This window comes from Convolutriloba macropyga, chromosome 9 (assembly GCF_964194025.1).
Source record: "Convolutriloba macropyga chromosome 9, txConMacr16.3, whole genome shotgun sequence".
Lineage (NCBI taxonomy): Eukaryota > Metazoa > Xenacoelomorpha > Acoela > Convolutidae > Convolutriloba > Convolutriloba macropyga.
Genome location: NC_134476.1, coordinates 49,518,252 through 49,542,531, shown reverse-complemented (window position 1 = coordinate 49,542,531; position 24,280 = coordinate 49,518,252). Strand labels below are relative to the sequence as shown.

Below are 24,280 nucleotides of genomic sequence, written 5' to 3'. Positions count from 1 at the left end.
GAGAAACAGTGGAACGAAATATTCAATACACAGTTCTAATGAAAGTTTGAACTTTATGACAACGAAGAATAAATTGAACTCAAAATTAATTTGACGAAGTACCCTCAAAAATAGGAGGAGAAAATATATTCAAAGACTATACAATGTAACAAATGTGTAAGCATGAAAACACACACTGATGCATCTATACGGTATTGGGTATGACAGTAAGAAAAGAAGTAGTTTTTCAAACATAGTTTTCTTCCTTTCAATGTTATCAATGACCAACTGGTGAAATGATCAAACGTGGGTACCTTTCCCGTTCTAGTCTTTGTAAAAAGAACTCTTATCGTTCGAATGGTCTCTGAAAAGCCTTGCCTCTCGCTCTCTCTCGGGCTTCACAATGCATAGGTAAGAGTTTTAAAAAACTTTTTGAACAAACTTCTCTTTTGGGATGTGGCGATGTTGGCGATGAAAACCGACAATTTTTACGTCTGAAACTGAAAATACCGAAGATCTCTTACCTTTAATTACCGAACGTTCCGAATCTTCTAAAACTAAAAATACCAAAGTTCTCTTGCGTCCATAAACGACCATAATGGATCTTTTTTACGTTCGAAACCGGCAAAACCGAAAATCATAACAACCCGAAGTTTTCGTATGCTTGAAACCGCAGATATCGATGGTCTCTTTAAATTTTTTGTCGTTACAAGTTTTCTTATGCTTGAAAACCTAAGATACCGAAGGTTTCTTACAATTTTTTGTCGTTGCAATTGGTCCTCCCAACTAGGGAAATATATTTGCGAAGAACTGGTTTTTGTATCAAGTTAACGCTGTGCTGAAAACATTTTAAGGAACTCTATTTTCTAAACATGCTTAAGAACTTGAACTGTATCGGAGTTTTCGTTCTAAATTTGTGAGACTCTGAGCTGTGAAAACTCCGAATATGACAATACTAGGTCATTCTGTATTTTTTGACCCATGACCTGATCTTCGTTGTGAGGAATGTAAGTTTTGCTTTCGATTTCCGTTTTGTGATCACTTTAGACATTTTTCATTCGGAAGTTTTTACCTTTTTCAATCTTTTTGACGATGATTTTTGTTCGATTTATTAAAGCGTCAATTTAAACAGGATCAGAACCCCTGTTAGTTCAGAACTCCAGAAATACGGGTTTATCATGCATATTCTTCACTTGAAAAGCAAGTGTCTGAACTGACAGTTGCTTAAAGTTTACAAAATTCACTACAGTGGTTCTGAACGTTTTTTCTTGGGTAAAACTTCCTTGTCAGCTGATGTTTTGAGGGCTTTGTTATCATCAATTATGTGGAGTTTCACATACTCTATCCGAGTTCCCTGTTCAATTGAGTGGCCATTAGAGTTTATGCATTGGACCAGCATGACCTCTACTTTTCTTCTCTTTCATTTCCTTAACAATTTCTTGCTAAGTTCCAATTTCAAAGTAATTTGTTTGCTTCTGCTTTGGCTAGAGAAAAAGTAGGTTCCACGTCCTCTTTTAGACCTCTAAAGTCTTCATCCATTTTCACTTGTAAAGAGGATGTAGTAGAAGGATGTGACTTCTTTTGTCTCTACATTTATAGGAAGTTTAGCCTCTTATTCAAATATTTAGTTTTCTCGAGATTTGGAAGCTGTTGAGGTTATTATTAATTGCTCTTGAAAGTAGTTCATAGCAATTATTGTAAACGTGTGTGTCTTTTTTATGCAAAATTTTCGCTTGACAATTTTGACTTTTCGAGTGACTTTTACGTCCTTGACTTTTTGCCTTTCGCGTGATCTAAAATTCTCTCTCAATCACAATTTCAAGCAGCTGAACTCAATTGGTGGCAATTTAATACTAATAGTCAAATGAAAAGTGCGCCGAAACTGGTGTCATTTTTTACTTTAAATCTTAATAGTGGTATATGTTAACTTCTAATGTGGTTATTTGAAGCCCACTATAGAACTTCTTAGTCCCATTCAGGCTCCCCCCCCCCGACTGGAGCAGGCTGCAATTGATTAGAGCTCCCACTAGTCGTTCAAGAGCAATTCTTCCGACGTTTAGTCGGTTATGTTTATTTATAGTGTTCATAGGTGATGTGTTTCTGAGAAAAATTTTGAGGAAGAAGCGTGCGTGATTGGCACTTAAATGTTTCTTCTGAAGGGCGTCACAAAAAGAGATTATTCACTGAAGTTTTTTTTAACTTTGAGCCTTTTAAAGGACTCCATAAGCCAATGTTTCAGTGGAAAGAACCACAGAGAACTGTTTTGAGTTGTTTGGTGCCCGGACCTAGCTTCAAGTGTAAATCAGTACTGAATCTTTTTAACTTCATCATGTTTTTTACTCTTCCAAGTTAACTGTTCATGGCACATATTAGACATTTCATTGTAAATTACAGGACAAATAAAATCTTTTCTCGGTTATTCTTATGCCCAGCATGATTATTGTACGGCGAATTATCTGCGCATTATGCCTTTTAAGCGGGTAATTATCTGCGCATTATGCTATTTAAGCGGGTAATTATATGCGCATTATGCGTTTTAAGCGGGTAATTATATGCGCAGGATGCGCGTTTGCAGCTTTCTGCATATGACTCAGGCATAGACAGATACATGTAAATCTATTTATACGCGCTACTCAATGCTATGCTCTACTCAATGCTATGCTCTACTCAATGCTATAATTATGCTCTACTCAAAAGGCGGTTTTGAATTGACAAATGAATTAAGAAATGAATATGCCAAAAACATGCAGCTTACTAAAACGGGAAATGAACAGATTCACAGAGTTTAAATGTTTGAGTTTAAATTACTCCGTCTCCGCCTCCGTCTCCGCCTCCGTCTCCGCCTCCACCTCCGTCTCCGCCTCCGCCTCCCGCCTCCACCTCCGAACTCCGCTTCCAACGCACAGATGTAATTGCACCAATATATGGAATAGTTTGAGCTAGAATAAGAAAGAGTGGGTATCGCCATATTAAAAGTTTTAAGCATGATGTCAGCTATTCGAAATTTTCAAAACTTGCTATGTTCGTTGTATGTACAGTCTGATGATGTGAAACGTTCTGTACAGTGTTCACCAATGATGTAAATTAGGCTGCGAAGAAAAGAGACAGAGTGGGATCCTTCTTAATCGACTCTGGGCAGACTGGCAGAAGCATTTACACTTGTATCTTTCTGGTTCAGTAATGGTTACTATTGAAAGTCAATGGTTCAGCAATGAAACGCACTGCGAGCAAGGTCCGGGTGACTATTTCTCCCCGGGTCGAACAGCCATTTTGCGTTAAAAGCTCTACTTTTTTCATTAGTTTCTCAATGCAGTATATGTGCTCAACTGTCAATAATGAATTTGAACTCAAAATCTTTCTAATCCCAGACAAAACTGGCGTACACTTAAGCTTCCTATTAAACTTATGATCAAAAGCTTTGTCATTTCTACACGGTGTAGTTTTGAACGCAGATCCTGGGGATTTGATTATAATAACCTTCCACAGGAACCCCGAACCCCAGAAATGGGTTGAAGAGTGGGCATGTTAGTGAAATTTAAAAGGGTCTGTTTATTTTTTGTTCTCAGATGACTGCTTTGATCGAGGGGACGTCACAGGGAGGAGTAAAACGGATCCCGGCTCAGGTAAATAGCCCACATGGAAATCCCTGACCTTTCACATCTAGAAAATGATATTGATTGTGTTGGTATGTTAGATTTCAAAAAGAAAAATAAATTGTAATCTGTCTAAAAAAGCCAGATTGTCCCCGAGTGTCACTAAAATCTTGTCCCCGAGTGTCACTCCATCACCGTTTTAGGCATGTTGAAGTTCGTGCACGACGCTTAATAGAAATGTATGCTGAAAAATAATTGGCATATTCTGATCCTCTTCCCCTGCGAGGAAACAGATCCTAAAGCCCCCATTGCATTGATTTTATCCCCCGTAGATTAAGAGGGAGTCTAACAGACAAGATTTTGTATAACCACCAAAAATAAACTTTTTTGTGCAGGGTAATAATATGACTGCAAGAAATTTTTGTCAAAGCAAGGAAGAAATCTTCAATCGTCCAAGAAAATATAAAAGAACCATAAAAATTCTTAGTCTCGCTAGACAAAGTTGGAAAAAATTGAGTCTATCTGGAAAAAGGATATAAAACCTATTTTGAGTATCTTCCAGAACACCGTGAAGTATCCAGATGCTACAAATTAAGAAACTACAGATTCTAGAAAAACATGCAATAATATCAAAACCAGCACCAAATTTAAATCAAAATCAACTACTTCTACAATATTTTTGCTGCAGGGCACTTGCTTCTTTCATGGCAATAACAATAACTGTTTTTTTTTAAATTAGAATCATCAATGTTTAAAGTCTTACCCCATGTCAATATACCCAATGCCGTTATACCCAATGCCATTATACCCAATGCATTTTGATATTTTCGTTCAATGATCCGACTACAAATTAGCCGTCGCTATTACCAGGAAGTTTTAACGCACTTAATGGCCATGGCCATGTCTCAGTGGCCCGTGGGACTTCATATGAAACTATCACAACTGAACATGGGATTAAATTATCCGCTTGACTATGTTAAAGCATACGTGTAATAGTGATGGCCAATTTGCAGTCGGATTATTGAACGAAAACATCAAAGCGTATTGGGTAAAATGGTATTGGATATAATGGCTGTGGGTATATTGTCATGCAACCAGTCTTGATATTGCTGTCAAACGAATTTGAAGCATATATTGTGAACGTGTTGGTCTTTTCCATGCAAAATTTTCCGTTGACCATGTTTGCAATTTATTTCCAGAATATTCTGTGACATCTCAAGTGATTTTTTCAAGCTTCACTTCTGCATTTTGAGTGATTAATAGCCGCGAAGCAATTGGGGACATCGTGGCTTATTGCAATTCAAACAATTTGAATTGTTTTGGGGCGCTGTATTTTTTTTAAGATTTCTTCACACATTTTCATGATTTTTGAAGTCAAATTGGAGTTCTGATTTTGGTCACACCGAAACAGGAAGTGGAGCGGAAAAACGAGTGGTTTTGCGTCGGGAATTTTTTTTTGCTCAAATTTTAAACAAAGGTGATAAGACGGTGTTTGAACAAAAATTGGCTTTCCCGCTATTGGTTTTTTTTCACATGCGGCAATTTCACTTTGATTTTTAAAATTTTCCGATGTCTGCATCGGATTTTTTTCTAAATGGTTTACCCCAGTCTATTCATTGTTTTTTCTGGGCCTAGTTTTTTGTTCAAACCAAAGTTCTATTTCCGCTCGTGACTTTTTTCACATGCGGCATTTTGACCTTGATTTTCTGTTTTTTTTTATTTTTTTGATCTCAATTTTTTTAGAAATGGTTTTCCCAATTTCCTCATCGTCCGTTTTAGGTTTAGTTTTTTGTTTGGTCAATGAAAATTCTGCGAATTGTACGTCAGGACTTGCCCTGCTATACTTTTTAATTCGTCTCCATCGACGATGCTTACGACCTGACTTCTTGGAATTGATTTTTTGAATGACTTTAGTGTTTACTACTGTTTTGAAGTTAAAATTTGTGTGCTTGACGTCATTTCTGCTTTTAGGTCAATTGCTTGACTTACCTCACTCAAGAAAATGACTTCTGAAATCAATCAACTTTAAATTTTATGAACCTTTACAAGTTAAAGATCAATAGTGTACATCCAATTGGTTCCTAACGTATACAAGTCTTGCGTTTTTGATTTCAAATAATAACTTGGAAAAACTCTATCAGGGTTTTTTTCCTTATAATGCAAATGTGTCTCACACAAATTAAAGTCCAAGTCTAACCCAAAAAGCCCAGTTGTCTATTAAAGAACTGGTGGTCAATCTGTCTATCTTATTTCTTTAGTTGTTTCAATTTCATGGAAGGCCACAAGCGTCTATCGCTGCTATTTTCAACAATCTGCCGGCTATGTTTTCAATGGCTCTCGTACCGAAATGAAGATTGTTGTTAATATAAAAGTGATTGTTAGCGGTTGAGTAACAACTCCGTTGACGCCTAGTGGCTAAGATGTCGGACTTCTATCTTTGAGGTCGAGGGGTCACCTACCAGGTCCGAGTTTTTGTGCCCGAAAAATTTCTAAGCTATACACGTAAATTAAATTGCCTCCCCGCGTGTTGTTTGAGAATACTTCATCCGACATTAGGCTCTCTTTTTTCTCTTTTTCTCGCACATTATAAGTTGAAAAGCTTGGAAGAATCTTGCAATCATCTTGGTATCCGTATTCATTAACTTAAAAGATCGCTTCCAGTATGCTTACAGGGTTTTCAAATCATCGGCCACTCGCGTAACGTTCATGGGGTTAAAATCGGAAGAAACTCATTTCCTACCAGATCCCCCTCACTTGAGGGTTGCTTGGGGGTTCATTGGCCGCCCAATAAAGCGGGGCCGAGCCCATAGGTTCCGGGTCCTTCCTGTTATAGCCCCCCAAAATGCTATATATAAATGTTTTTTTTTGGGGGGGGGGGTATGAGTTATACGTATGATTTATAACATAGGGACTATAAAGAGAAAGACCCCAGATGATCCTAACATGGCGTGCAACTCGAGCTTATTTGAGTGTGCGGAAAAATACGCAAGCACCACAAAAATCAAAAATTACCACGTGTGCCATCAAAAGTCATTGAAATTAAACATGAATTTGTTTATTTTTCACTGGAAACCAAGCAGAAATCAATCCCACTAGCTAACAAAGCAAGCGAGTAATCTGAATACAATAATTAAAGCAACAAAAACAGCAACACTTAGTATCACTAAATTTCGATAAACTAATTGGTCGTTTAGCAGTCAAAATGCTTGGCGACCCTTCATGTGAGGTATGCATTCTAGCCATTTGGGGTGTTTTTCCTTGTGCTTTCCCTATTTAATATTGGGTGGGCTTTTTGTGTAATTTTTTTCCAAAACCTGAGACAATGAGGGGAAACTTGGATTAATGACAATATCTATTGTAGCCTTGGAGTTTGTATTGTACACGTTTGCTGTGTTCTATTTCAGATGATTGGGGCGCCTCAGACCATGACCAAAGAAGAAGTCAGTATTCTGCACTTAAACGTCGGAACCAAACCCCCCCCCCCTCCCCCCACCACCACCACCAAACTTAATCACTATAGAATGCATAGATTAATTTAACTATGCACATAGGACTTTTAAAACGGTGAAATTGGCTGTGCGTGGTTTCACGCGGCCTACCGCCCCTTTCAGACCATTAACTACTCGAGTCGATACGGACACATACACATAATGGAGGCTATTATTTCGAGAGAGATACATCAGTCGAAAGGACCTAAAATTTCAGTCTCAATTTTTTTTGAAAAGATAACAAAAAAATTTATGTGGCAAACGCCAACCAATAGCTCGTAAAATATAAAGCAATTATAGGGATCCAGACAAATATTGACGGAAAAATGGGAAACGGAGTTTGAACCCACAGTAATATAGGGGCGCTTCATGTTAGAGCCCCATCCCTTCCACGAAACGGTGGCACCCATAATGGTTATTTTACCATAATTGGTAAATAACCATGATTTGCTTACAAAGCCTGGGAAGAGGCAGGCGCTGTAAAAGAAGACGTTTTGAAGAAGACTTGCGCTTTGTATTGTTTGGATTGCTATGGCTTGAAATATGATTTCTTGAAAAAAATGTCACTTTTTCTCAGATGCATTATTAGAGGTTATTTTCCTGAAGCTTCAAAGATAGCAAAAGTGTTACTACTGCAAAAGAGGGTGAAAAACAGGAGCTGTCTAACTATAGGCCATCTCGCAATTAACAACAATCGGAAAAATTGGATCTTTTCCGTTTGTACCCCCTTTCGTTATGCGCCCCCTGTTAAAAATACGACACGTGCGTCTGGGGGTGCCAATAAAATGCGCCCACTAAGCTGGGGGGGCACGAACGGAAAAGATCCAAAACATTTTTGAGAGGATTACGTATGTCAGAATAGTGCATTTCCTTGATCGCCTTTAGATATAGGGCAAAAATCAAAGAAGAGCGCGGTTGATGCCATTGCTACTTTGGTTGAAAACTCCGTCTATATCGGACAAACAGAAACTATTACGACCTGTTGCACATTCTTTGCCTCACGGGAAGCGTTTGACATTGTTGATCATAAAATATTGGGATCTTTTCTGTTTTTGCGCCCACCCCAGTTTATTAAGTGCATATGTTTGAGCTCCCACGCGAGCGCAAAATATTTGCAAGATATTTTCCGTTTGTGCCCCCCGTACGTTATGCAACCCCCAGTTACAGATTACATACCATTATATAGTAAATCATTATGCAAGAATATGGCACCTGCGTCTGGGGATGCAAACAAAATGCACCGACTAGGCTTGGGGGGGGGGGGCACAAACAGAAAAGATACTTTTTGCCAAATGGTTTTCTACGCATGACACGTTTTTCGTAAATTGGGGTTGAATAACGTACGGGGGGGCTTCAACGGAAAAGATCCAAATATTTTTGCAAAATTAATATGGATCTTTTCCGTTTGTGCCCCCCAGCCTAGTGGGTGCATATTTTTTGCAACCCCCAGATGCACGTGCAATATTTTTACATAATGATTTACTATGTAATGACACGTGCTCTGTATCTGGTGGGAGCATAACGTTCTGGGGGGGGGAGAGAACGGAAAAGATCCATTAATATTATGTTTTTCGCAAGGTAGAATACAAACTAATTGAATTGTCTCAAAAACCAGAACAAAACATCGAAATCAGTTTCAAGAACTCATCGTTGCAAACAACAGAATAAGTTGTACCTCAAAGGTCTATTCTTTGACATTTGTTTCTATATTAACGACATCAAATCAACGCATAAGGACACAGACCTGATTCTATATGCTGATGACACAGCTATTTTAACGGGAAGCTTAAACATTTATTTGTACAAAAATTAATAATTAGCAGTGGAAAAAACACATGACTGGATAAAAGAGAAAAGGTTATGTCTAACGCAAAAAAATGAAGAAATATTTTTTAATGTTCAAGTTAATTTTCGCTCTGAGAAAAAAATACACTATTGAAATTGAAAATCAAACAATTAAATCTGTTAAAGATTTCAAATACCTAGGTGTTCTTACAAATAAACTTAAAGTTATCGACAACATGTATTCGAGTTTTGAAAACGCCTCGTCAAGTTCTATGGGATTTTTCCCATTGTGCACCCAGCTTTGTAGACATATATATATATATATATATATATATATATATATATACATACATATATATATATATATATATATATATATATATATATATAATATATATATATATATTATATATATTAATTACAACCCTCAGAGGCACGTGCCATTCTTTACATAATGATTTACTATGGAATCACAGGTGTGCAACGGGAGGCATAACGTACGGGGAAGGGTAAAAACGGAAAAATCCGAACTTTAAACGGGCTAAGAGAAGTTCTAACATCCGGCCAGTTATTTAAAGGTTTTAAAAGTTTTACTAGAACGATTATACAGTTTGGGGTTTTCATCTCTGGGACCAGTTTTGTAAACTTCTATGAATTCAAATCATTACCCACAAACAAAATTGTCAATTACTCGGGTCCCTAAGAGAGAAGTATAAAGTTAGCACTGTTAAGGAAGTGCATACATATGATAACACTTGATAACACTTGTTTCACATACAAAATTAGAAAAATCTCAACTTAAGAACATTGTAAAGTTTGCTCAACACGTACAGAGAAATAGAAAATGTTCTAAATGGTAGATATAAGAAGGTTTGAAGCAGAATTGGTCGATTTGGAACTATTGTCTTTATAACAGATTATCAAAGTTTTTAAACAACGTTTTAAATATCAATTGTCAGTCTGTAGACAAAGTAAAGAGTCTCATCGAGCACAAAAAACGTGAATGGCCTATAACCTTATAGGCAATTACAATTTGGAAAAAAGAATCAGTTACTGAGAATGGCTTTCACCTAACTAACTCCAAAAACTTCCTACGGTTTTTTTGCTTTTCATCCAATTTAATTGTGTTCCAATTAGAAACATAGAAATTGACTTCAACGCTATAGGCATTTGAAAAGAGGTCAATCAGACCTAAGGGTGTACTCTTGGTTGGTGCGGTTCTAATCTGCACGCTTAGTGTATGAAAGCGTACCCTTAAATAATTGGTTTGCAATGTAAAAAGATTGCCTCTGTTTCTGTACAGACCATAAACAATTTATTACTATCATTTTACTCATAATTGATATTTGAATATTTGAATTACGTTTATCCAGAAAAACATAAATAATTACAATTCTTCTGGAAATGTCATTGCAACGAGCAGTCCAGCTCAACAAGTGCTCACCCTTTAAAAGTAGAAATTTACCAAAGCAAACCAAGCAATTCATATTTATCTAGAATATAAAGATGCTTGAAGTTTTTGAAAAAGGCCAAAAACGGGACCATACTCATGCTTTTAATATTAGATGGTATAAGACACTAATCTTGTGCAAAGTTATATGTTTTCCTCAAATGGCTCTGTAAAGATTTCTCACCAATAGTGCGACCTCGCCGGAGGTAATGTTTCCCTTTTGTTTCTCTGTGTGTTTTGTTTGATCTGCTTTTCATGCCAAGCGAGTATTCTCAAAGAGGAAAACTAACGGAGCTCTTGAATGCAAGTACACATTCTTTTTGTGCAAGTACACTTGATAGTTACTACGATACGAGACGTTTCGAGGGTCTTTCCCATTATAGCCCCCCAGCTTAGTGGTCAGATAACGTGTAGCCCCCCCAATCATAGTAATTATACCATAGTGGGGGGCTATAATTTCATGGGGGGCTATAATGGGAAAGACCCTGTTTCAACAAATGTCATGATACCTCTAAGTGAAAAGAGTGATTGATCTTTCAGATATTCGGATTAAGCGTTTGATGGTTAATTACCGCAGTTTACCTCGTGTAACGGTTGCTCGCGACTAATTTACTCGGACAGTACTTAATCGACGACTAGGCCGTTTTATTATGCGTCCATTGGGCAATCAATACCAAGTGCAAGTAATACCTATTACGAAAAATAATTGACCGCAAGTTAACCGAATAAAAACTGCCACGCCTACGTAAACTGTGATATTGTCTGAAGTTGCATTTGCCTACAAATGCAAAGAAGTAGAAAAACCTGAAGATGAATGATGTCCACCAGGCAACACTTGGCTCCCTAAAACCACCCGTTGACCCATTATCTCAATTCAGTCGACCAGCAATGCTACCGTTCTGTGAACTCAATGTGTAGTTACACTTATCGCAATTAAGCGCACTAAATTTGACAGTGCAGTGCTTCGCTCTGCATTTAAGTGACTCCTTGTGTTTTGTTTCCCAGTTTAGAGGGGAAGTAACCCGTATCATTTCATTGCAAGTAGTACATTAGATCGCAAGCTACGAAGCGTCAGCGGTAACTAGCGTTGACAAATAGGAAAACTCAGCGCAACTTTCTTACCTAAAAAGGTCAAGACCGAACGGTTATCTTGTAAGAAATTGCAAGTTTCTTGCAAAAGTTGGTTAATTTGTAAGAATTTGTAAGTGGAATGATTAACTTTTACGCACTTGCCAGACGAATAGCTAACTTGTAAGTTTCTTGCAAGTTCGTTCTGGTAGAGCACAACTCTTATTGGTTAATTCAATGTAACATTCAGTCATTTGGCGCAGAAAGCGCGGGGGAGTTGGTTGTTGCTCTTTTTGGACAACATAATACAAGTTGACCTAAATAGACCAAATGGTTACTTTTGAATTTTATCAATTCAAGAAAGATCCTTTCGCAATTCCATAAAAAAACAATATATCTCAATTAGCTTCTTCGCGACTGCTTTTTATAAAAAATGTTCCCAAAATTTTGACCTTGATTGAATTTTCAAATCCAAATGTCAGCATTTTCTCAAAAAATTTAGTGGCCCTTCTTTTTTGTACCCTTTTTTATTTCAATTTACACTTTTCCAGCTTCCGTGTTTTTCAAATATCGTTTTACATTCATGTGTTGCAACGTTTTTTTTTCTACGGTTCAGTGTGTGTGTGTGTGTGTGTGTGTGAAGGTGTGTGTGTGTGCCATTCGACTTACAAGTTACTTACAAGTTAAACATTCGCAGACTTACACCACCACACACTCACCACGCACGCACAAGCGCGCACTAATACACACACACACACACACACACACACACACACACACACACACACACGCACACACACACACACAAACACATACTCTTACACATACCCACACTAAACCGTAAAAAAATGTTGCAAGACATGAATGTAAACGGATGTTTGGAAAACACAAACGCTGGAAATGTTTGAATTGAAATTAGAAAAAGGATATAACAATGAAGGGCCACTAAATTTTTTTGAGAACGTTTACGTTTGGATTTGAAAACTCAATCAAAGTCAAAATTTATTTAAAAAAGCAATCGCGAAGAAGCTAATTGAGGTATATTGTTTTTTAAGGGAATTGCGAAAGGATGTTTCTTGAATTGATAAAATTCAAAAATTGACCGTTTTGTCTGTTTAGGTTAACAGACAAAACGGTCAATTTGTATTATGTTTGTATTATGTTCCGTTCTGTTTGTATTATGTTATCCAATCAGAGCAACAACTAACTCCCCCGCACTTTCTACGGCAAATGACTGAACGTTGAATTGAATTAACCAATAAGAGTTGTGCTCGACCGCAAAAGAACTTGCAAGAAACTTACAAGTTAGCCATTCGTCTGGCATTTTCTTGACAAGTAACCAACCACTAGACTATCAAGTTCTTACAATTTAAGCATCTTTTGCAAGAAACTTGAAAAATCTTACAAACTAACTGTCTTTTGCAAGAAATTTGCAAGTTCTTACAAGTTAACCATTTGGTCTCGACTCGGGTAATTTTTCACTGAATGCGTTATTAAAGACGTAAATTCAACGAAAAATTATGTGAGACAATTGGGGTGAATTTTTCCACTTGTCAACGCTAGTTACCGCTGATCTTAGATAACAATGGCAAAATTGGCAGGCCCGGGTGCTCGCATCATTCGTTCAGCGTGTTCATTAATTCCTTTCAAAGGATTCCTAATGAAATCAGTATTTTGCATTCTGGTCTAAGTCATATTTTGGTGCGATTTGACTCCGGAGTATTTAAGCGATTTTCCTGAGAAATTGTTTTGCTTTGCAAATTCCGTTTTTTTTTCAATCTGCTGAAAATTTTTAATTGAATCAATTACATTTAAAAGATTTGTTTCTAAAAATAAATGAACGGAAAAGCATATAGGTGGAAAATTGAAATGTACAATAGAGAGCTGATAAAAATACAAACTTTGAATATAAAAAGGGTTTGAATGTAATGTGAATAAGGGCTATAATGGGGAAGACCCAAGACCTGGATGAATTTCGTTATTTATGTCTAGATTACAAACGCCTCCATATTACTATAAGTACAATAATGGGCACAATATTTTCATTGGGGTCAGAAAACGGCCCAATTTTTAATCGAGGTTCCCAAATATGAAATGCTACTGGATGATTCGCAAAGTTTCTGTTTAGGTGCAGAGTGTGAACTTTGATGACACCCCAATTTTGGAGGAGCTGTTGCAACCTGTGAACATTAATTGGGGAGAGGTATGAGACCGTGATTAATGTAAAATCATGTTTTTGAGTACTGCTGAATTTGAAAAGTTATTAAAATTTTAAACAGGGCACAAAATACTGGATTTTAAGGGGCGGGGTTTATAGCTACTGAGAGATATGGTGCTATAATAAAAGACCCGTACTGCCCAGGTTTAGGTCCGGACCCAAACTGAGCTATGATCAGGACGCACTCGACCGCACACCCGTGTGTTTGCAGACCGAAATTACAGGGTCTGGACAGCGGTTTGAGCAAAAATAATCTGGACCATAGTCTGGGTTCGGTCTGATCAGAGGTCACTTCGATCTGATCACAGGTCGTTTCGAGCGCACTTCATTCTGATCAGGGGCCAATTAAAAGAGTGAAGCATCAAATTATTTGAAAACAATCATGATTGCTTTTAATAATTTGCTGCTTCACTCTTTTCATGGTGTGTTTGAGTAACAAAGACTCATCAATTTCAGCGCTTTTAATTGGCAGATTTAGAGAGCATCAGGGACTGAAATGTAACCCCGTTCTCATTGAAGTCCTCCACCAAAAATGATCGTCAAATTTTATCAACGCTGACAAAAAGCAATTGAGAACTGCATCCACTTGACTATCAAAATAATCTGCAGACGAGAACTTCAAGTAACTTTTGTGATGCCTTCAAATGATTAGTTAGGCAAGAGTTCAGATCTCGTCATACTGTTGTTAATTATTACTGGATGATTTTCATTTCGGATGGGCAAAAATGTGAAGGCCTCGTAATTTTAAAAAAAAATCAGTTTAGTTAATCCTTTTGTATCATAAAATACTTCACAAATCATAATAAAAATGTTCATTGCCTTCTTGCTTAAGGAAAAAAGACTGGGACAATCATTTTCAACACGTCTTCTCTTGTTTAGTCTTAACTTTAGTTTTCGCGGTTTTGGTCTGAATTTTCAAGGATGATAGAAAGATCTTCTTTGCACTGCCAGGAGTTCTATTTTTGTGTTATACGCAATCGAATGATTTATTTCGGATTTGTCTCCAAAATACAACCGATTGCTTTTTGAAATTTAAAATTGCGAGGTTGAAAGCAATTATTTCAACCTGAAGTGGTTTCTCTTGTACGCGTGTAAAAATTTTGCTTGATCATTGTTGCTCTTTTGTTCTAGAACAGGTTTTAAATTCTCAAGTGTTTTTTTCACGCTTCTGTGTCAGTTTTTGAGATATCTCAATCACGCTCACGTTGAACTAAAGTTTGTTGATACAGTAAAGGCAATTGAGGCTTCAAACGGCGTTTTAATTTTCTAGTGGTGAAGGCTATAAAGCTATAGCGCACCGGAGGTCAAGGGTGCCAAACCCAACCTTGGATGATGTGTTTGCAGGCAACAAAAATTATTTAATCTACGGCCCTTGAATTAAATTGTCAATCCTGTCAAGAGCAATTTGTCCGATGTCAGTCGGTTTGATTTTATTTATTGAAAATTTGCAAAGTTAATTGTTCCAAATCTTAGAATTGTTTTTGCTTTATAATTTAAACTGCTGCAAAAATATGTACTTTTGAGGATGATCGATTGATAAATACTGAAAATTTCTTAATTTCTTTCAATTTCATTGTGATTTATAAATTTAAATAATTTTACAATGTGTCTATTTTCTCCACATTTACCCAATTCTTATTCTAGCATTCTTTTAAGACCTATAAGTTTATTCGCTCTTTTACTAATTGGTAAAAATAGATCAATTCAGTTTTTTCATTTCTTGAATTTTTTTTACTTTTTGCTTTGCAACTGTTTTCATTTAACATAATGCAGCCCTGAAAATCTGCTGCACATAGTTCTACTTCATAAAAAGACAAATAATTATACCTTTTTTCACTTTTTTTCACTTTTAGTTTTCAACTGAAATCCTTTATCATTAGCACTGACAGTTTGCTGCACTTTGTTCTAAAAATTTTGGTTTGATAACTGAAGCGGTTTGTTGTGTTTTAGTTTTAATAAACTGAGCATGATTTCTCAAACTTAAATTGAATCTTTGAAATTTTTGATGTAATTTCTGGGTTGCAGAGCTAATTGCAGAGTTCTAAGTTTTTATTGAGTTGTTATACGAAAACTTTTAGCGTGTTAGCTTTTGAGAACATCAGAGTTTTTGATTCATAAAGATTTGACCGTTTTTTAGTTCTATGGAATATGTTTCCAATAATACAAATTTATGGGGCATCAAAGTTTCACAGTCATTATTTCTATCGTAATTATAACTGATGGTTCAGATCTAAGCGCATGTTTTGTTTGATTATTGAATGATGCTAATGATGCTCGATGTAAGAGCTAGCCTGCGTTGATAACGGTGAAGAAATATCTTTTGTTGACTTTCCCGGTCACTACATTATTGTGTTTCACACAACCTACAAAAATGGAGCAACGCATGATTTCGTTTATCTCTACATAACCAAGTAATCATTACCTAAGAAATCATTACCTGCGGAAGTTTAGAGAGGCTTTGCCTAACAATATTGAAATTATTCTGCTTGAGGAAGAGTTTTCAAACGTTTGGAACGAATCTGTTAGAAGCGTCTCAATTAACGCTTCACCAATGATCACATACTGATGGGCGAAATTGATAGACAAAGGACACAGCGGTGTGAACACCTCAAATACAAATTCAAAGGATCTACACGGCAAACAATTTTACCCTCGAGTTTAACCATGAATCTACCCCTTATTTTGTTTGCTATCGATAGTGCATCACCAGCAGATTCAACAGGAGCACATTGTAATGTCATAGCCAAACACTTTGCCTACCCCGTGGTTTTCATTGCCGACCCGTTGACTCTACTGTTCTATTCAAAAAATTATTTCTTTGTCCGATTGAGAGAAAGCATCAAATTCATTGGTGTTATGAATTTGAGGAATTAAAGAAGGGGACAAAAACACCTTACAAGAAAAAGATTCACAACCTAGTTTATAGTCGGTTCCAAGTTCTTCAGTATTCTCCATTCAATTTTCTTCAACCCCAAAAAATTAATTCGGAAAGGAGGTTGATGAGTTGTAAACAGTTTGTATCACAATAAAACGATTCGAAAAAAGCGTCTAGGTTTGGAGGACGCTCAAAACCATATTAAACAAAGATAGCCGTAGTAAACAGCTGCTGAAAAAATTGCTACTTGAATAGCGACAGTAACCAAAAGATAACAAACAGCTTGCTACATGCGGATGGCTCATAAATTAGCAGAATTCAATAACGAAAATTTAGTACTCATTCTCATTTGTTTCATTTAGACCTCATTCCTTGAAAAAAGTTAATTTCGCTTTTTTGAAGATTTGTCAGTATCACTAAAAATTACTTAAAGAAAAAGAACAGCTTTAGGTGAATCCAACGAAAGAGAGTTTGGCAAAATGGAATGATTCCAGCGTGGATTTTCAGACAACTCTCTCAGATAAAAGAAGCCTCCACGCAGTATTGATTTAAATGACATGAGTGTGTATCCGATTCAAATGGAATATGGAATATGTTTCCAATAATACAAATTTATGGGGCATCAAAGTTTCACAGTCATTATTTCTATCGTAATTATAACTGATGGTTCAGATCTAAGCGCATGTTTTGTTTGATTATTGAATGATGCTAATGATGCTCGATGTAAGAGCTAGCCTGCGTTGATAACGGTGAAGAAATATCTTTTGTTGACTTTCCCGGTCACTACATCATTGTGTTTCACCCAACCTACAAAAATGGAGCAACGCATGATTTCGTTTATCTCTACATAACCAAGTAATCATTACCTAAGAAATCATTACCTGCGGAAGTTTAGAGAGGCTTTGCCTAACAATATTGGAATTATTCTGCTTGACGAAGAGTTTTCAAACGGTTAGAACGAATCTGTTAGAAGCGTCTCAATTAACGCTTCACCAATGATCACATACTGATGGGCGAAATGGCAAACGACACAGTGGTGTGAACACCTCAAATACAAATTCAAAGGATCTACATGGCAAGCAATTTTACCCTCGAGTTTAACCATGAATCTACCCCCCCGGGCCGAGGTGTCAACGCTAAAAAACGCAAAATTATGTAAGATTGGCGTTGAATGCGTTGAATTTATGTAAGATCTACGCTTGAGCGTAGATCTTACATAAATTCAACGCATTCAACGCCAATCTTACATAATTTTGCGTTGAGTTTTGGCGTAGATCTTACATATTTAGCGTTGAATTTTAGCGTAGATCTTACATATTTAGCGTTGAATTTAGCGTAGATCTTACATAAATTCAACGCATTCAACGCCAATCTTACATATTTTGCGTTGAAATTTGGCGTAGATCTTACATATTTAGCGTTGAATTTTAGCGTAGATCTTACATATTTAGCGTTGAATTTAGCGTAGATCTTACATATTTAGCGTTGAATTTAGCGTAGATCTTACATAAATTCAACGCATTCAACGCCAATCTTACATAATTTTCCGTTGAATTTTGGCGTAGATCTTACATACTTAGCGTTGAATTTTAGCGTAGATCTTACGTATTTAGCGTTGAATTTAGCGTAGATCTTACATAAATTCAACGCATTCAACGCCAATCTTACATAATTTTCCGTTGAATTTTGGCGTAGATCTTACATATTTAGCATTGAATTTTAGCGTAGATCTTACATATTTAGCGTTGAATTTAGTGTAGATCTTACATAAATTCAACGCATTCAACGCCAATCTTACATAATTTTCCGTTGAATTTTGGCGTAGATCTTACATATTTAGCGTTGAATTTTAGTGTAGATCTTACATATTTAGCGTTGAATTTAGCGTAGATCTTACATAATGATTTATGATTTCAATAATTTCAAAGACTTGCTTTATGATTTCAAAAATTTTTTCAAGTGTTTTTTTCAAAAAGTCAATTTCACTGTTTCGACCCTTTTGCTGAAAGGTGAGAAATGTGAAGTCAGAGAAAAATCATTTTTTAGTGCTCTTTTATAGTGCAAAATCCAATTGACACCATTTTACGGTTTCAAATTTTTCAAGTTTTTTTTCAAAAAGTTAATTTTTTAACTGTTTCAACCCTATACTATACAGGTGAGAAAAATCACTTTTTAGTGCTCTTTTTTATTGAAAAATCCAATTCAGACCATTTGAAGATTTCAATTTTTTCAAGTTTTTTTTCGAAAAATTAATTTTTTTACTGTTTCGACCCCTATACTGCACAATTGAGAAAAATGAAGTCAGCAAAAAATAACCATTTGCTCTCTTACGGTGCAAAAACCATTTCAGTCCATTTTAGGAATTCAATTTTTTTTCAAAACTTAAAAAAAATTTTAAATTTTTCCTAGTACTTCTCACATGATAAATGCGTTGAATACGTTGAAATTATGTAAGATCTCGGCTAAATTCAACGAAAAATATGTAAAATCTAGGCTAAATTCAACGAAATTTATGCAAGTTCTACGCTAAATTCAATGCAAAATATGTAAGGTCTACGCTAAATTCAACGCAAAATATGTAAAATCTACGCTTTATAAGGATTTCGGCTCTTAAGGAAACCAAGGTACGGTGGCGCAATGGTAGAAGAGGCGACAAGTAAACAGGAGGTCCGTGGTTCGAGTCCTATACCCCGAGTTTTACGCGTTGATTTTTTGTAAGATCAACGCTAAATTCAACGCAAAAATATGTAAGATCTACGCTAAATTCAACGCTAAATATGTAAGATCTACGCTAAATTCAACGCTAAATATGTAAGATCATCGGCAACTAGCGTTGACAAGTCGGAAAATTCACCGCCATTTCTTACATAATTTTGCGCTGAATGCGTTGAATTTTTGTCTTTAAATTCAACGCATTCAACGCAAAATTATGTAAGAAAATTGCGGTGAATTTTCCAACTTGTCAACGCTAGTTGCCGCTGATCTTACATAATTTTGGCCAAATTCCTCGGCCCGGGCCTTTTTTTGTTTTCTATCGATAGTGCATCACCAGCAGATTCAACAGAAGCACATTGTAATGTCATAGCCAAACACTTTGCCTACCCCGTGGTTTTCATTGCCGACCCGTTGACTTTACTGTTCTATTCAAAAAATTATTTCTTTGTCCGATTGAGAGAAAGCATCAAATTCATTGGTGTTATGAATTTGAGGAATTAAAGAAGGGGACAAAAACACCTTACAAGAAAAAGATTCACAACCTAGTTTATAGTTGGTTCCAAGTTCTTCAGTATTCTCCATTCAATTTTCTTCAACCCCAAAAAATTAATTCGGAAAAGAGGTTGATGAGTTGTAAACAGTTTGTATCACAATAAAACAATTCGAAAAAAGCGTCTAGGTTTGGAGGACGCTCAAAACCCTATTAAAGATAGCCGTAGTAAACAGCTGCTGAAATAATTGCTACTTGAATAGCGACAGTAACCAAAAGATAACAAACAGTTTGCTACATGCGGACGGCTCATAAATTAGCAGAATTCAATAACGAAAATTTAGTACTCATTCTCATTTGTTTCATTTAGACCTCATTCCTTGAAAAAAGTTAATTTCGCTTTTTTGAAGATTTGTCAGTATCACTAAAAAGTACTTAAAGAAAAAGAACAGCTTTAAGTGAATCCAACGAAAGAGCGCTTGGCAAAATGGAATGATTCCAGCGTGGATTTTCAGACAATTCTCTCAGATAAAAGAAGCCTCCACGCAGTATTGATTTAAATGACATGAGTGTGTATCCGATTCAAAAAGTATTTTTCACATTACCGTGCATACGCAAGTCTAAAACAATCGCATCCAATCATCGATAATTTCTATTGCAGTTTACTTAGTTGGTGATTTTTATCTCATGGACCTTCAGAATAACAGAATAACGAAGTGAACACTGGCCAACTTGAAATTTGTTTGCTACATTTAAAACAGGTAAAATGCACATAAATTGCAAATAATGTTCTTTTTAATGCTCAACAGAATTCGACAAAACTTTAGTTTCGATCAACCATAAGACTGACTAAACATTTAAAGCTGACAAACAATCGGAAACTGACAAACAACAAGACGAAACGGTTGCAATATCAATATACGTACATCGATAAATGAACCCCTTGATGTTGGTATTGATGGTTGAGCAAAGTGTGTTTATGGTTGAACAAATAATGAATTGGTTGAAGAAATTCCCAAATCATTTAACAGCTTTGCGTCACCGGGTAGCGGCTGGACGCTGAGCCAAGCGAAACCAAAATACGTAGAGTAAAAACGAAGCCCATCACTGGATCATATGTGACACCCGTGTGGCACAAAATGACAACAGTCATTCATCAGATGCCAAGACATGAAGAACTCAACAACGTTTGGACGAATGTCCTCCGGGAAGATGGTCGGTCTGACGTTTGTTTTAATTAAAGACTTAAAAGGAAGTTTTAAACTTATTGAGACAAAAAACAATGCCCAAAAATGCTTATATTAGGTATACGGAACTATGTTAAATGTCACGATGAGCTGGACCTAGAAAACCAACAGCTCTTGATCAATGTCACTTCAGAATGTCACTCCATGCTCTCCAAAAAAGATTGTCGATTGTTCCAATAAAAGCAAAAAATACAGACTTGAAACTTGCTGTTTTTATAAAGATGCGTCTTGATAAAAACACCATTAAGACCGTTTACCAAAAGACTGATTGAATCTTCCAATTCATGCCGTCATCTTTGGAACCACCGGCCAGCAACCTGCCACCCGACCCAATTGAAGACTATTTTAGCGTTTTGACCAAATAATTAGTGAATCTGTTGAAGCAGAAAAGTAATTTCGCCTGCAATTACGCGGACTCATTTGACCGAATTAAAGAGTCTCTTTTTAGCTGCTACTGTTCAATGCTGCTATGAAACCTATGATTTAGACTGTTGTCACTACTCTACAAGATTGAACCCTTCTGGCGATGCAAAGCTAAAACTTATAGGGAATGGGTTGAGTTGTTGACTAAACGCCAGCAGCTGGATATGTTCGAGGGACTAATAAATGGTGGAATAAGCTCTGTCCACGTCAAAAGGTTTCAATATGTCAACAACAAGTTTTTGGATACCTACAGCCCAGAGTTTCGATCAGCATACATAAAAAACCCCTTAAAAAACTATCTACTTGACCACCAAACGCTAAAAAATCTAGTTAGAACTTGAGTTAACAGTAACAAAAATTATTCCGCAACAGGTTTCAAGCAGTCAAATTGGTCAGCGTTTTAATTGGAACTCAATACTCGGAAGCGAAAAGAAGCTATCAACAACATTGAAGAGAACTTTTAAAAACCTATTGAGAACATTGCATTTGGAAAAACTTGGCGAAACAAATGTTATACCCACGACAAATGAAGACAAAGCACAGAAATGGAGAAGTACGCGGAAAGCAAAGTCGTTCAAAATGTTTGCTAACAAATTGGCTACAATAAGACCAAAACTCTATGCAACAAAATAACAAAATTGGGCGCAATTATAATTAATCTGTCGTAAAAGTGTACGTAGAAAATTTACCAGAAGACAATAAAGGAAAACTTTGACTGCACTCTTCTGTACACGGATTCTTGGCATCAGAAGTTCGAACAGAAGGTTTTCATGCTGATCTCCGGAAAAATGGACTCAAAAAACCTCTTCGGTTTCTCAAAACTTTTGATCACACGCCAGTTACATGCTCTTGAATTTAACAATCTTTTTACCCTCACGGGCTCTACAAAACACGCTCAGTTTACATAGCCAGGCTGTAGGCGGGCTAATTTTGAATGTAAGACGATGATTTTTGCTCTTAAGGGTACTACATAACAGCTTTATGTATCGAGAAGACTGCTTAGGCGAAAGACTGTTTGTCTTCCAATTCGTGCCGTCATCTTTGGAGCCGCCGGCCAGCAACCTGCTACCCAAACACTTTTTATTTAATTGAAGACTATTTTAGCCGTTTAACTAAAAAATCACTGAATCTGCTGAAATAGAAAATTAACTTTGCCTACATTTACGTGGACTCATTTGACCTGTTTTAAGCGACCTACCTCCATGAAACGAAACGATTTAAAAAAAGTGGAGCAAAACTAAGTAAGTGTTGTCATGTAAGAATATGGAAACATTTTCAAATTATGCAAAGAAACTCAATGCGCAAAATTTGGCGAGCCTATTTTTCAGCTGCTATTGTTCTATGTCTCCGACAGGTTTGCTATAAAACTTATGGTTTAGACTGTTGTTAAAGTTTTTACCCTTAGGAGCACTACAGAACACGCTCACCTTTACATTGCCACAGAATCTAGGTGGGCCACATTTGAATGTAAAATTTTTTTCTATTACGGGCAATACAAAACACTCGAATGTATTAAGAATCTCGGCACAAGGTGGGCTAAGCTTCAAGTATTCTTTGCCGATACAGGCTTTACAGGGCATGCTAAGTATTAAAAAGCTAGGCTCTAGGTTGGCTGAACTTGAATGTATCAGTCTAACTGTTCCTTCACCTGCGTTACAGAACGCTCTAAGTATTGGTTAGCTACAGTCAGGTAGGCTAGGTTTGATTGAATAAGTCTTTATACCATTACAGGCACTACAGAACACGCCGAGTACTGAACAATTATTCGCTGTAGATGAGTTAGTCTTGCATGTATATACATTCAAGCCTATCTCACCCAAAGAGACTTTTTTTAAACTTGTCTCTTTTAGACATGCAAGAAGAAAACTTTCATAGTCAAATCTGCTGATTATCCCAGGTGCAGACATCTGTCATAAACAGATACCAACAACATTTTTGAGTCGTTTTGGGCTTATTGAGTGAGTGAATGTTAATAGTTGTGATAGTGCTTAATCCTACTCTTTGTGGGGGAGTGCCATTAACCAGCGAAGTCCACTCCACAATCATTAGGAGTCTCTAAGTCAGGTAGGCAGCACCTGCAATTATTATGCGCGAAATGTCTCCCTGTACCAGTAAGATTATTTATCTTTATTCTATACTCAGGAACACTGACATCAATCAATTGAATCCCAAAATACCCAAATCTTGAAAAAACAAGAACACAAAAAAAAGAAACTCATGAGCTGTGAATGATGTACATTTCTCTTTTTGGCAAAATGTTTTTGTTTCCAAAAACATGATGATAAGATTTGACAAAGAGAGTTGAATAATTTTATTCAAAAATTAACCAAGTGTCAGGTTTTTTCCTGAAGAAAGCTCCACGTTCTGGCAACTCTGATCTCCTATTCTACTCTCTTCTTTGCTCTCCAGCTTGTCTCAACGATTGCATCTTCAATGCACACCACGCACAGTTTCGCTTACATTTAACGTGCTTTCCAATTACAGCATTGTTTTTCCGAGCCCCCTTGCGGGGGAGGAAGTATAGACTCAAATAGGTTTTTTTTCTTCAGTCAGTTTTGGCCGATCGATATGTTCATCGTAGAGAATTGTGAGTGGTATCATTAAAAAGCTCATCCAGCGTAGAATTCGAAATTAAAAAGATTTTTCTGAATTCCGTTTTCCTGAATTCCGAGTTATCGAGGATTGAAGTTTTGTATGAACACGTGATATTTTGTTCACTTTTAGTGTAATTTAGTGTAATTCTTCAAATTAAGATAATTTTTATACAACAATTTTGGTTTAAAGTTACATTTCACACCAAAAAAGAATCAAAATTGAGTTCCTAATAGACGAAAGGCGATAAAAAGACTAGTTCTGGTCTCATAGGGAAGTTTACTATCAAAAAAATTATCGAAATCTATTTAAGAGCCCTTTTTTTAAAAAACAATTCATTTTTTGTTTTTTTAAGTC

At 36.4% G+C, this 24,280-nt stretch overlaps 1 protein-coding gene across 1 annotated transcript in view; it reads left to right on the top strand.

Annotated features, from left to right (window-relative positions):
* Window positions 1-24,280, top strand: part of LOC142346251 (uncharacterized) — a 240,673-nt gene that overhangs the window by 77,969 nt on the left and 138,424 nt on the right. The window contains exons 13-15 of the mRNA XM_075398767.1: window positions 3,546-3,602; window positions 6,977-7,012; window positions 13,492-13,566. Coding sequence (XP_075254882.1) covers window positions 3,546-3,602; window positions 6,977-7,012; window positions 13,492-13,566 — 168 coding nt within the window. The remainder of the gene's footprint in view (window positions 1-3,545; window positions 3,603-6,976; window positions 7,013-13,491; window positions 13,567-24,280) is intronic.